This window comes from Myotis daubentonii, chromosome 2 (genome assembly GCF_963259705.1).
Source record: "Myotis daubentonii chromosome 2, mMyoDau2.1, whole genome shotgun sequence".
Lineage (NCBI taxonomy): Eukaryota > Metazoa > Chordata > Mammalia > Chiroptera > Vespertilionidae > Myotis > Myotis daubentonii.
Genome location: NC_081841.1, coordinates 50219514 through 50231613, shown reverse-complemented (window position 1 = coordinate 50231613; position 12100 = coordinate 50219514). Strand labels below are relative to the sequence as shown.

Below are 12100 nucleotides of genomic sequence, written 5' to 3'. Positions count from 1 at the left end.
CAGGAGGCGGCTGATCGATGTTTCTAACTCTCTGTCTCTCTCCCTTCCTCTCTGTGAGAAATCAATAAAATATATTTAAAAAAAAACAAAACACATACAAACAAAAAAATCTATATATTCATGTATATATATACATATATGCCTTGAAAAATCTATAAGGGTATACACCAAATTATTATTTTTAAAAAATATGTTTTTTTATTTATTTCAGAGAGGAAGGGTGAGGGAGAGATAGAAACATCAATGATGAGACTCATTGATAGGCTGCCTCTTGCATGCCCCACATTGGGGATTGAGCCCGCAACCCAGGCATGTGACCTGACTGGGAATTGAACTGTGACCTCCTGATTCATGGGTCAATGCTCGACCACTGAGCCACACAGCTGGGCTACACCAAACTAAGTCATTACTAAGCCTGAGGAATAGAAACTTTAATTTTCTCCTTTTACATTTCTGTATTATTTGATTTTTAAAAAATATATACATTTTATTGATTTTTTACAGAGTGGAAGGGAGAGGGATAGAGAGTTAGAAACTTTGATGAGAAGGAAACACCGATCAGCTGCCTCCTGTACACTCCCTACTGGGGATGTGCCCGCTACCAAGGTACATGCCCTTGACCAGAATCGAACCTAGGACCCTTGAGTCCGCAGCCGGCGCTCTATCCACTGAGCATAACCAGTTAGGGCATTATTTGATATTTTAAATACTACTTTGTAATTAAAAACAAAATGTAGAAAAATCTTGATAATTTTCAAACTTTTTATGGTCACAGAAAAATATATTCAAATACTTTTCTATAAGATTTTAATTTCGACTTAAAGACTGTTTTCATAAACAGTGGCTTCCCATCTGTCTGGGTGGTTAAATACAGTTTTGCTTGGATACAGAGATAGACCTCAGAATCCTTCAAGGTTGTTTTAATCTCTGAATTTCCTATACAGTAAGGTAAGCAATTAATCAGAAAAGCAGGGTTTTTTTTCCTGACACCCAGCAGGCTGATGGTGTTATTGGACAAATTCCCCAAAATGAGGTGATGAGCCTTTTAGAAAATGGCTTCCCAGGACTCCTTGACTACTGTTTTCATTACTGAAAGACACACACAATCTCTCGTCCTCTCTAAATCTGTTCAGCCAACCTGAACCAGGCAGCTCAGCCTCAGCCAAAGAGCCAGGGGAAGCCCCGAGGCAGCCGAGTTCTGCACCACTGCCACTCAGTCTGGGATTCAGACTTGGGAGAACAAATACTGGAGAAATAAATCGCTCTGCTGTTATTAAATCATAGATGCTGGAGTGGGGATAGGGTGCAAGGATCTGGCACCGATGCCACCTGCTACGTGCGGGAGCTCAATTATACGGTTACATTCACTACTCCTGTCAAGGGACAGGCAGGGAGGAGGGTGCTGATATAACCTTTGGTTGCCTGGGAGAGCCGTTGGCAGCTGTGGTTTTTCTAAACTGGTAAGCTCTCCTTTGGAAAGTCATTCCCTATCCTATGAATCTTTCCCACAGGAACAGCTGCATTTGCTCATTCTGGCTCTTCACATTTTAATTTGGTTCTGAAGCTAAGCAGCGGACAGATGACTTAGGCATCAGACACCCTCATTTAAGCCCCGAACAAGCTGTCTCAGAGACTTCTACCACATGAGGCCCAAAGAAAAATAGATAATGAAATGAAGTCACTTGCCGCTGGGAAACAAATGTGGGAACATTTATGCAGTTGTTTTTATTTACTCAACTCTAAAGATTGACTGTGGCAATTTTTTGATGAGTAACACTTAGATTAACACTAATTACATAGCTATAAATTTGATTTAGGATAAGAATACGATTTAGAATGAGAATAATAACAACAAAAATCTTCAAACATTAAAGCAAAGAAATACTTTCCCCCCTCTTTTAACTTTAAATAAATGCTATTTTCCCATGGACTTCCCTAGACACGTTTGCAGTCTAAGGAAATTAAGGAAACAAAGCTTTGGATATTTTGAAGAAACTGCAGGTTAAGCTATCATGCCAAGCGGGAGACTGAAACCCTGATCTGAGTGTCAATCTCAGGCACTTTGTGAGAGGCAGATTCTTAAATATTTCCTAGTCTTTTTTTCCTTTTCACCAATTAAATTTTCCACTTCTCTAATTCAGTGCAGTACACAATCCCCTCAGTGCCTCTCCTGGTGAAACTGTTGTTTAGAGGGAACCTGACCGGCATGTGTGGCTCCTCTTAGACTGGAAAGGCAGGAGGACTAGCTCCGGCCCATCCACTCCTGAGAGCCTGACCTCTGCGGGCAACTGAAAGGACGGCCTCTGCGGGCAACTGAAAGGCCTGGTGCCCTGGGAAGAACACTGCTTACTCTTGGGAAACTTGGCCATCATTGCCCATGATTCCTGGTAGAAATGACCAATCAGAATGAATCCAAATCACGGGGAAAGGTCAAGGGGAAAAAAAAGATTGCCTTCCAAAAATAATGAGGAAATGAGGAAAGAAATATTTAGAATGGTATAAAAACTGATATGCGAAAACGTCTTTCTGTTATTAAATCTAACTATAAGTTTCCTAAAGTCCAGTTACCAAGTTGAATTATGTGGGATAAAGGAGAAAGGCCAATTGGAATTTCCCTCAAGAGTTCACAGCTGCAGGATGAGAGGTCCTGGGTTTGCGCTGGGGGAGTGGGCCCCTTTTGAATGAGGGCTTAGGTGGGCTGGGTTCCATGCTGGCTCTAGTTCCATTGTTCCCTGCAGAGAGCGCCTGGCCCCATTCACTAGCATTTCCTGGTGCCTGGGGTTGTGAACTCTGATACCTGGAACCAGATGAATACCATGAGCTATTTCTGTAACGACCCATACTGTCATGTTGTTCTTGGTTCGTGGGGTCACTGAACTTTTGGCCTTGCGGCCTGTAGCCTTGTCCTCCTCGTCGGTTCCCCGGCAACACCTAAGGACGAAAGAATATGATGTCCAAAATACTCTGGCATTGTGGTACTCCATTTGTTCCAGTTTAGTTTATAGGAGTATTCTGACAGCGTAATTGTGGTAGTCCATACTCAGGACTCAGTGATCTCTCAAGATTCACAGAATTCTGCCTAATTCAACTAGCCACTGCATCAGAAATGATCATTCCACTGCATCAGAAATGATCATTCTTTCACTATTTTTCCCTGCCTTTCACCCCTAGGCTCTTCTCCACTGAAGAGGAGTTCACTTTTCTTTAGCTGGGCACATGCTAAAGAAAGAAGAACATTCCTTGGGTTGTTACAAGCCCTGAACTGGGCAAGTATCTTATTACATGTCTGAGCTTTGCAGATAATAAATAATTTGTAAAGATAATGAACATTTGTTATAATAAAATAAACATCATTATGATCTGCTTTGCTATATAAACCATAGATTCCATCACACTGCTATGACATGCAGTACATTTTTACATTACAACCCAGAAAGTTTATGGCATGGGATTTTATTTTTGTCTTCTAATTTCAATTCTGAAGAATTACTGACAGCACTGCTTTCAATTGCTCTTGTGTATCTTTTTCAAACCAAGGAAAAGAAACTAGGATTATGCTTCAACTTTCTAGTGTTCACTCCGTATGGAACCAAGTTCACACTCTCTCCGGTATATTCTATGTTGTACTTCTAAGAGGAGTTGCTGCTTCATTCTGGTGAACCTGCCACTGTGGTATTTATCTACCTTGAGATGGGTGCACGACTCCCACTGTGACTAATTACCAGGCGTTACTACCTACGACAGCTAGAATCACTGCCAACATCAGAAAGTCAGCAGTCTTGGCAACAGGAAATCTAAACTGGCTGGTGGTTTGGAACATACATACCAAATGCTTTCTCTGGAACTAACAGGCTGGAGGGATTCAAAATAGGTGTGGAATGGGAATAAAGAGAGGAAGGTAATGTACTGAACTGTCAGCACTTAAACGGTGACAATCTATATATTTAAAAAAATAAAATAAAAAATAAAAAAAATAAACTGTGCCCTAACCGGTTTGGCTCAGTGGATAGAGCGTTGGCCTGCGGACTGAAGGGTCTCGGGTTCGATTCCAGTCAAAGGCATGTACCTTGGTTGCGGGCACATCCCCAGTAGGAGTGTGCAGGAGGCAGCTGATAGATATTTCTCTCTCATCGATGTTTCTAGCTCTCTATCCCTCTCCCTTCCTCTCTGTAAAAAAATCAATAAAATATTTAAAAAAAAACACTGTGAAAATCTGGTAGCTTTCTTCCTGACTAGCTCAGTGTGGAAGCCAGGTTACCTGGCGATGAGGCTGATAGGACCGGCCACTGGAGTCTGCTCTGCCTGCAGGAGTCTCTCCTGGTGCTGAGTTTTTCTTGTTCGTACTTGTAAGGCTGGGACCAGAGGCACAGGTGGAAGCAGCAGCAGCAGCAGCAGCAGCAGCAGGGGCATCACACAGGCTACTCAGGGACACAGATGTAACTGAGCTACATCGCGATCGGGTTGAATAGCTGTTCTTTGGATGGGACACTGAAACAAATATATGAAATATGCAGTCATATGACGAAAGAGGATGAAGGGTAAGGTTTTCACCATTTCACAAGAGCAATTTAAGATAAAGAATGCTTATACATAAAACGGGTAACAAAAAGGAATATCTCCCTTCTGCCATCTTCCTCGAAATCCCCGCTGCTCTTAGAAATAAGCCAATAGTTCAAGACCAGAGTGACCTATCCCCCCACCAACTAGTGCCTTCCTGACTTCCTACTACCTAAGGTCCTGGCTCTTCCTACTACCTAAACCTAGGAATAACAATATAAGCCATACATACAGTTCCTATGTGAGGAACACTCTAAAGTACAGACAAAGGAACACTCTACAAAGAAAGACAAAGGTAAAGAGTTAATCTTTTAAAAAAAATTTGAATGATGCACAGTATAACTAATCAAGGTTCGTTAATATGAACAGAACTAGTCTTTACAACAAACATGTATCTTCCTAGGATTCTTTCACAAAAACAATCCCAAACTTAAAATACCAATTTAGCTGAAAAATATTAACATTTTCAATTCGAATTTTGTCAGAATTCAATGGTTTAATGCTCCCCACTAGATTTTTTTCTTGGTGTTAAGCCTGGACTAGTGCTGAGTTCACAATCACTGCCCTAGAGTCAACATTTCACTTTCATACCGAGATGGAAAGAACCAAGGAGCTGAGCTCAGGATTGGTGGCACACAAACTCTCACCTTAGAGGCACCACCCTCTTTGAAGCTATTGTTTTATCACCTATCGTATGCCAGGCAAGGTAGGTATTATCTCCATTTTGGAGAGGAATAAAATGAGTAGAGGCAAACTTGGTCTGACTCCAGAGCTCCATGCTCTTTATACTTCATATCATACACTCTCAACTCAACAGAGAATGGATGAAAAAAATGTTATTGCAAATTTAGGGAGCCCATCCTCAGTGCTCCAAGCATCTGCATCCACTGACTTCTTAAAGATCTCAGAGCTACTTTTCATAAAAACAAACAAAACACAAGAGGCACGAAAGAATAATCAGAAGAGAAGCCAACCAGCACTTCAGTCTCTAATTAGTACAGTGTGGTCTTCTCATCACCATCTCCAGTGCCCGGAATCTCTTGCTATCTCACCTTGTCCAAATGAATCAATGTTCTTCTTTAGGGTCTCCACGTCACAGGTGAACCGGGCTACTCTTCCCAGATCCTCGTCATATTTACGTTCACTAACAAAGTGCTGGAAAAGGGGGCAAAGAAAAGCCTCCAGGTGAGACATGCAGCACACATGGGATCTACAGCTTGCTATGTATGAGTGAAACAGAATTATTTTCAATTGAATTATTTTTATTGCTTCAAAGTTTGCTCAATGCCACAATATTACCAATGCTGGGTGACTGGCAAAATTCAGTCATTTTTCTTCAGAGCCCAAAGAGAAGTCTATTTAGGAGCTTTATGAAATACTACATGATGGTCAAAGCCCACTAAGTATAATCACAAGAAACTGCAGAGAAAGGAGAAAGTCTTTATAGAGGGCCACTTTCCGCTATTGGCTACTCTCCACGTTGTTCCATTTTATACATTTTATATAGCTCACAGTTTATAAACAGAGGCAGCAGCGAAAAAAACACTCTTAAGTTACAACAATGATTCCATTTAAATTGATGGTCTGGTTCTTTAGTAAAAACTTCCTTAGGAAACCCACTTCAACTCTTTGTAAAGTAGAATTTGTTAGTCCTTGAAATAGAAACAATTTCTTGAGATGGAAAATCATTCATATGAAAAAGTGAACTTCACAAATGAGAAGTTTGTGCTGCATGTAATGTAACCCTTTTAGGCTGACTGAGTTGAGAAGTAGTCAACCCCTTGGGTCAAAAACTAACTACACTACAGAAAGTGAGGGCCCCAATACATGTTAGGGATAAAGTGTTTCTGAGGGTCTATTTCAATAAACAATTTCTAATGTAGCCTGGAATCACTTTAAGATGAAAAGGAGATGAAAAAGAAAAGTTATAATTCTTCTAGATAAAATTCAGAAGAATTGAACTCCTTAGAGAAGTCTTGGCAGTGGTCTAATTCCACTTTGGATGTTCAAGGGGTAGAACTGAATGGATCAGAATCCTTGAGATGCGTCTAGCAGTGAAAGGGAAAGGAGAAATAAAAATTACCGCTGGCCTTTGAAGCCCTAAAGCTTCAGAGTATATTGTGGCCCAGGAAAGCACACAAAGCTCTGTGACAAAGCCTTCACCATGTAATATCAGTCTGAGATTAAGTCTGAAACAAATTCTAGAGTCTGTTGAGCCAAAGACATAACAGGAATGACGGAAATAAAATGATCTGGAAATCAGACATTTAAATTGCATAGCACCCACTTCAGTACACTCAAATGTGGAGAGAAACAGATCCTTAGTCAGCCTGCAGAAATATTTCTAGCAGCTTTTCAACCACGCGGGAAGGAGAACAGATGAAGCCTGTAAGAGCCAGAATTCTCATCTTAATTCCAAAGGGGTTTCCGGCTTCTCCCAGATAGTTGAATGAGACAGATTGGCATCACTATGAAGACGACTTTCTATAAAATTTAGTAACATAGTTTTAGTTAATCAGAAAATGGTAATTAAAAATTTGCATTGTTTTGCTATTTCACCCCAATAGAGTCTAAGTGGAAGTGAAAGTAATAACATAACCTAGGGTTTGTGTAAAATACTGAATCAGAGTGATGACAAAGATACCTGTAAGGGCTTAGGTGATCTTCCATCTATGCTTTTATTTTACAAAGGCTGTTATATAGCCTCTGCAGCAAGTATTCCACTTAAATATAGCAATAAACCTCATGTATTCAGAAAGAACAGAAGTTAAGGGCTCAGGATTAGAGCCACTTCTCCTCTTGTCTATATAGCTCATAGTTTATAAACAATTTTTTAGAACCCCAGTGTCTACAACTATCAATGAATACCCTGACCTCTCTAAGGTTCCCATGCTTAGTTTCAGAAACACTGCCCTCCCTCCCTCCCTCTCTCCCTCCCTCCCTCCCTCCCTTCCTTCCTTCCTTTCGTTTTTTTGTTAATCTTAAACCAAGGATATTTTTTTCCATTGATTTTTTTTTTTAAGAGGGGGTGGGGTGGGGAGAGAGAGAGAAACATTGATGTGAGAGAGACCTATCCATTGGTTTCTTCCTGCATGTGCCCCAACTGGGGCTGGGGATTGAACCTGCAATCCAGGTATGTGCCCTTGACCGGAATCAAGCCTATGACTCTTCAGTGCGTGGGCTGACGCTCTAACCCAGTGGTTCTCAACCTTGGCTGCACATTAGAATCACCTGGGAATCTTTTTATTTTTTAAAAAATATATATTTTATTGATTTTTTACAGAGAGGAAGGGAGAGGGATAGAGAGTTAGAAACATCGATGAGAGAGAAACATCGATCAGCTGCCTCCTGCACACCCCCTACTGGGGATATGCCCGCAACCAAGGTACATGCCCTTGACTGGAATCGAACCTGGGACCCTTCAGTCCAAAGGCCGATGCTCTATCCACTGAGTCAAACCGGTTAGGGTGTGGGAATCTTTTTAAAATCCTGATTTCTGGGCTTCATCCTCTGGAACTTCTGTTTCTTTGTTATGGGGTGGGGCCACAACATCAGTAACAAAGAAACAGAATTTCCGGAGGATGGGCCCAGAAATCAGGATTTTAAAAAAATTCCCAGGTGATTCTAATGTGCAGCCAAGGTTGAGAACCACTGCTCTAACCACTTAGAAACACTGGCCAGGGCAGAAACATTGTTCTTTAGCTAAGAATTTAAAAAGTACACGTGTTAAGAACCCTAAAGATACCACCAAAAAACTACTTGAACTGATAAATGAAATCAGTAAAGTAGTAGGAAACAAAATAAATATTCAGAAATCAGTTGCATTCTAATACACCAATAATGAACTAATAAAAAGGGAAACTAAGAAAACAATCCCATTTACAATTGCATCAAAAAAATAAAAATGCCCAGCCAGAGTGGCTCAGTGGTTGAGCGTTGACCTATGAAACAGGTTCAATTCCCTGGTCAGGGCATATGCCCAGGTTGCAGGCTGGATCCCGTGTGGGGTGTGCAGGAAGCAGCCAATCAGTGATTCTCTCTCATCATTGATGTTTCTATCTCTCTAGCCTCCTCCCTTCTTCTCTGAAATCAATAAAACTATATTAAAAAATAATAAAATCAATAAAAATTAAATACCTAGGAATAAATTTAACCAAGGAGGTAAAAGACCTATACTAGGAAAATTATAAGACACCAAAGAAAGAAATTGAAGAAGATACAAATACAGGGTGGGCAAAAGTAGGTTTATAATTGTTCATATGGAAAATACAAAAATTAATAAATAATAATATAAGAATAAATTCTATTTCTCCTACACACAACTGTAAATCTACTTAAAAATGGAAGCATATACTGTGTTTACGGGTAGGAAGAATTAACATCGTTAAGATGTCCATACTGCCCTACCCAGTTTGTTTCAGTGGTTAGAGTGTCAGCCCTTGGACTAAAGGGGTCACGGGTTTGAGTCCCATCAAGGGCATGGCATGTACCTTGGTTGCAGGCTTGATCCCTGGCCCCCACTGATGCGTGCAGGAGGCAACCAATCCATATGTCTCTCTCACATCGATGTTTCTCTCTCTCTCTCTTTCTCTCTCCCCCCCCCTCCACTCTCTCTAAAAATCAATGGAAAAATATCCTCAGGTGAGGATTAAAAGCAAAACAAAACTGTGGAAGCTCCTCAAAAAGTTAAAATGCAATTGCCTTATGATGTAGTGATTCCACTTCTGGGTATATATTCAAAGAAACCCAAAACACGAATTCAAAAAGATTTATGCAATCCTATGTTCACTGCAGTGTTATTTACAATAGCTAAGGCATGGAAGCAACCCAAATGCCCAGCAAAAGAGGAGTGGATAAAAAAGTTGTGGTAACCCTGGCCGGTTGCTCAGTGGTTAGAGCATTGGCCCTCAGACCAAAGGGTTGCAGGTTCGATTCCCGACCCCTGTCTGGATTCATGTGGGAGGCAACCAACTGATGTGTCTCTCACATGTCAATGTTTCTCTTTCTTTCCCCCACCTCCCCCAATTCTATTTTCTCTAAAATCAATGGAAAAAATATTCTCCAGTGAGGGTTAAAAAAAAAAAAAGCTGTGGTACATATATAAAATGGAATTTACTAACCCATAAGAAAGAAGGAAATCTTGCCATTTGCACCATAATGGATGGATCTAGAGCAGTGATGGCGAACCTTTTGAGCTTGGTGTGTCAGCATTTTGAAAAACCCTAATTTAACTTTGGTGCCGTGTCACATATAGAAATTTTTTGATATTTGCAACCATAGTAAACATAATTGTTTTATTGCTTAAAGTCTTACAAGGGGTATTACATATGTCTCCTTTTTTCCCCCGCCCTTGACAATCCCCTGGCCTCCCCTACCCCCCAGTGTCTTATGTCCATTGGTTATGCTTATATGCATGCATACAAGTCCTTCGGTTCATCTCTTAACACCCCCCCTCCAGCCGCCCCTACCCTCCTCGGCCTTCCCGCTGTAGTTTGACAGTCTGTTAGAGGCAGCTCTGTCCCTGTATCTATTTTTGTTCATAAGTTTATAATGGTCTTTATTATCCATGAGTGAGTGAGATCATGTGGTATTTTTCCTTCATTGACTGGCTTATTTCACTTAGCATAATGCTCTCCAGTTCCATCCATGCCATTGCAAACGGTAAGAGTTCCTTCTTTTTTACAGCAGCATAGTATTCCATCGTGTAGATGTACCACTCTTTTCTAATCCATTCATCTACTGATGGGCACTTAGGCTGTTTCCAGATCTTAGCTATGGTGAATTGTGCTGCTATGAACATAGGGGTGCATATATCCTTTCTGACTGGTGCTTCTGGTTTCTTGGGATATATTCCCAGAAGTCAGATCACAGGGTCAAATGGGAGTTCCATTTTCAGTTTTTTGAGGAAACTCCATACTGTCTCCATAGTGGCTGCATCAGTCTGCATTCCCACCAGCAGTGCACGAGTGTTCCTTTTTCTCCACATCCTCTCCAGCCCTTGTCGTTTGTTGATTTGTTGATGATAGCCAGTCTGACAGGTGTGAGATGGTACCTCATTGTTGTTTTGATTTGCATCTCTCGGATGATTAATGACTTTGAGCATGTTTTCATATGTCTCTTGGCTTTCTGAATGTCCTCTTTTGAAAGGTGTCTATTTAGGTCCTTTGCCCATTTTTTGATTGGATTGTTTATCTTCCTTTTGTTAAGTTGTATGAGTTCCCTATAAATTTTGGAGATTAGGCCCTTATCAGATATGACATTGGCAAATATGTTTTCCCACGCAGTGGGCTTTCTTGTTGTTTTGTTGATGGTTTCTTTTGCTGTGCAGAAGCTTTTTATTTTGATATAGTCCCATTTGTTCATTCTCTCTTTAGTTTCAAGTGCCCTAGGAGCTGTATCAGTGAAGAAATTGCTTTGGCATATGTCTGAGATTTTGTTGCCTATGGATTCTTCTAGTATTTTTATGGTTTCCCGTCGTACATTTAAGTCCTTTATCCATTTTGAGTTTATTTTTGTGTATGGTGTAAGTTGGTGGTCTAATTTCATTTTCTTGCATGTATCTGTCCAATTTTCCCAACACCATTTATTAAAGAGACTCCACTGTATGTTCTTGCCTCCTTTGTCAAATATTAATTGAGCATATTGGTTTGGGCCGATTTCTGGGCTCTCTATTCTATTCCATCGATCTATATGTCTGTTCTTGTGCCAGTACCAGACAGTTTTGAGAACAGTGGCTTTGTAATACAGCTTGATATCTGGTATTGAGATCCCACCTACTTTGTTCTTTCTCAGGATTGCTGCAGCTATTCGGGGTCTTTTTTTATTCCAGATGAATTTTTGGAGAGTTCGTTCTAGATCTGGGAAATATGCCATTGAATTTATATTGTGCGTTGAATTTATAGATTGCTTTGGGTAGTATGGACATTTTAATGTTGATTCTACCAATCCATGGACACGGTATGTTCTTCCATCTGTTTATGTCTTCCTCTATCTCTTTTTTCAACATCCTGTAGTTTTCTGAGTAGAGGTCTTTTACCTCTTTAGTTAAGTTTATTCCTAGGTAGCTTAATTTTTTTGGTGCGATGGTAAATGGGATTTTTTTTTAGTCTCTCTTTCTGTAAGTTCACTATTGGTGTATAGAAATGCCTTAGATTCCTTGGGGTTAATTTTGTATCCTCCTACATTGCCAAATTCATGTATTAAGTCTAGTAATTTTTTGATGGAAGACTTATATTTTTGATATTTATTTTATATATTTAAATGCCATTTAACAAAGAAAAATCAACCAAAAAAATGAGTTCGCGTGTCACCTCTGACACGCGTGTCATAGGTTCGTCATCACTGATCTAGAGGGTATTATGCTAAGTGAAAGAAGTCAGACAGAGAAAGACAAGTATCATCTGATTTCACTTTCATGTGGAATCTAAAGAATAAAATGAACAAAAAACAAAACAAAAACAGAAACAGATTCATAGATACATAGATACAGAGAACAAACTGATGGTTGCCAGAGTGCAGAGGGGAGAGGTGAGAGTGGTTGGGG

The 12100-nt window shown here is 40.3% G+C and overlaps 1 protein-coding gene across 4 annotated transcripts in view; it reads right to left on the bottom strand.

Moving 5' to 3' along the window:
* Positions 1 to 662: 662 nt before the first annotated feature.
* SPATS2 (spermatogenesis associated serine rich 2) overlaps positions 663 to 12100 on the bottom strand; it is a 129776-nt gene continuing 118338 nt past the window's right edge. For all 4 annotated transcript variants that reach the window (XM_059682771.1, XM_059682774.1, XM_059682772.1 and 1 more), the window contains 3 exons: positions 5610 to 5712; positions 4259 to 4488; positions 663 to 2931 (listed from right to left, as the gene is read on the bottom strand). In XM_059682771.1, coding sequence (XP_059538754.1) covers positions 2617 to 2931; positions 4259 to 4488; positions 5610 to 5712 — 648 coding nt within the window. In that variant the 3' untranslated portion in view covers positions 663 to 2616. The remainder of the gene's footprint in view (positions 2932 to 4258; positions 4489 to 5609; positions 5713 to 12100) is intronic.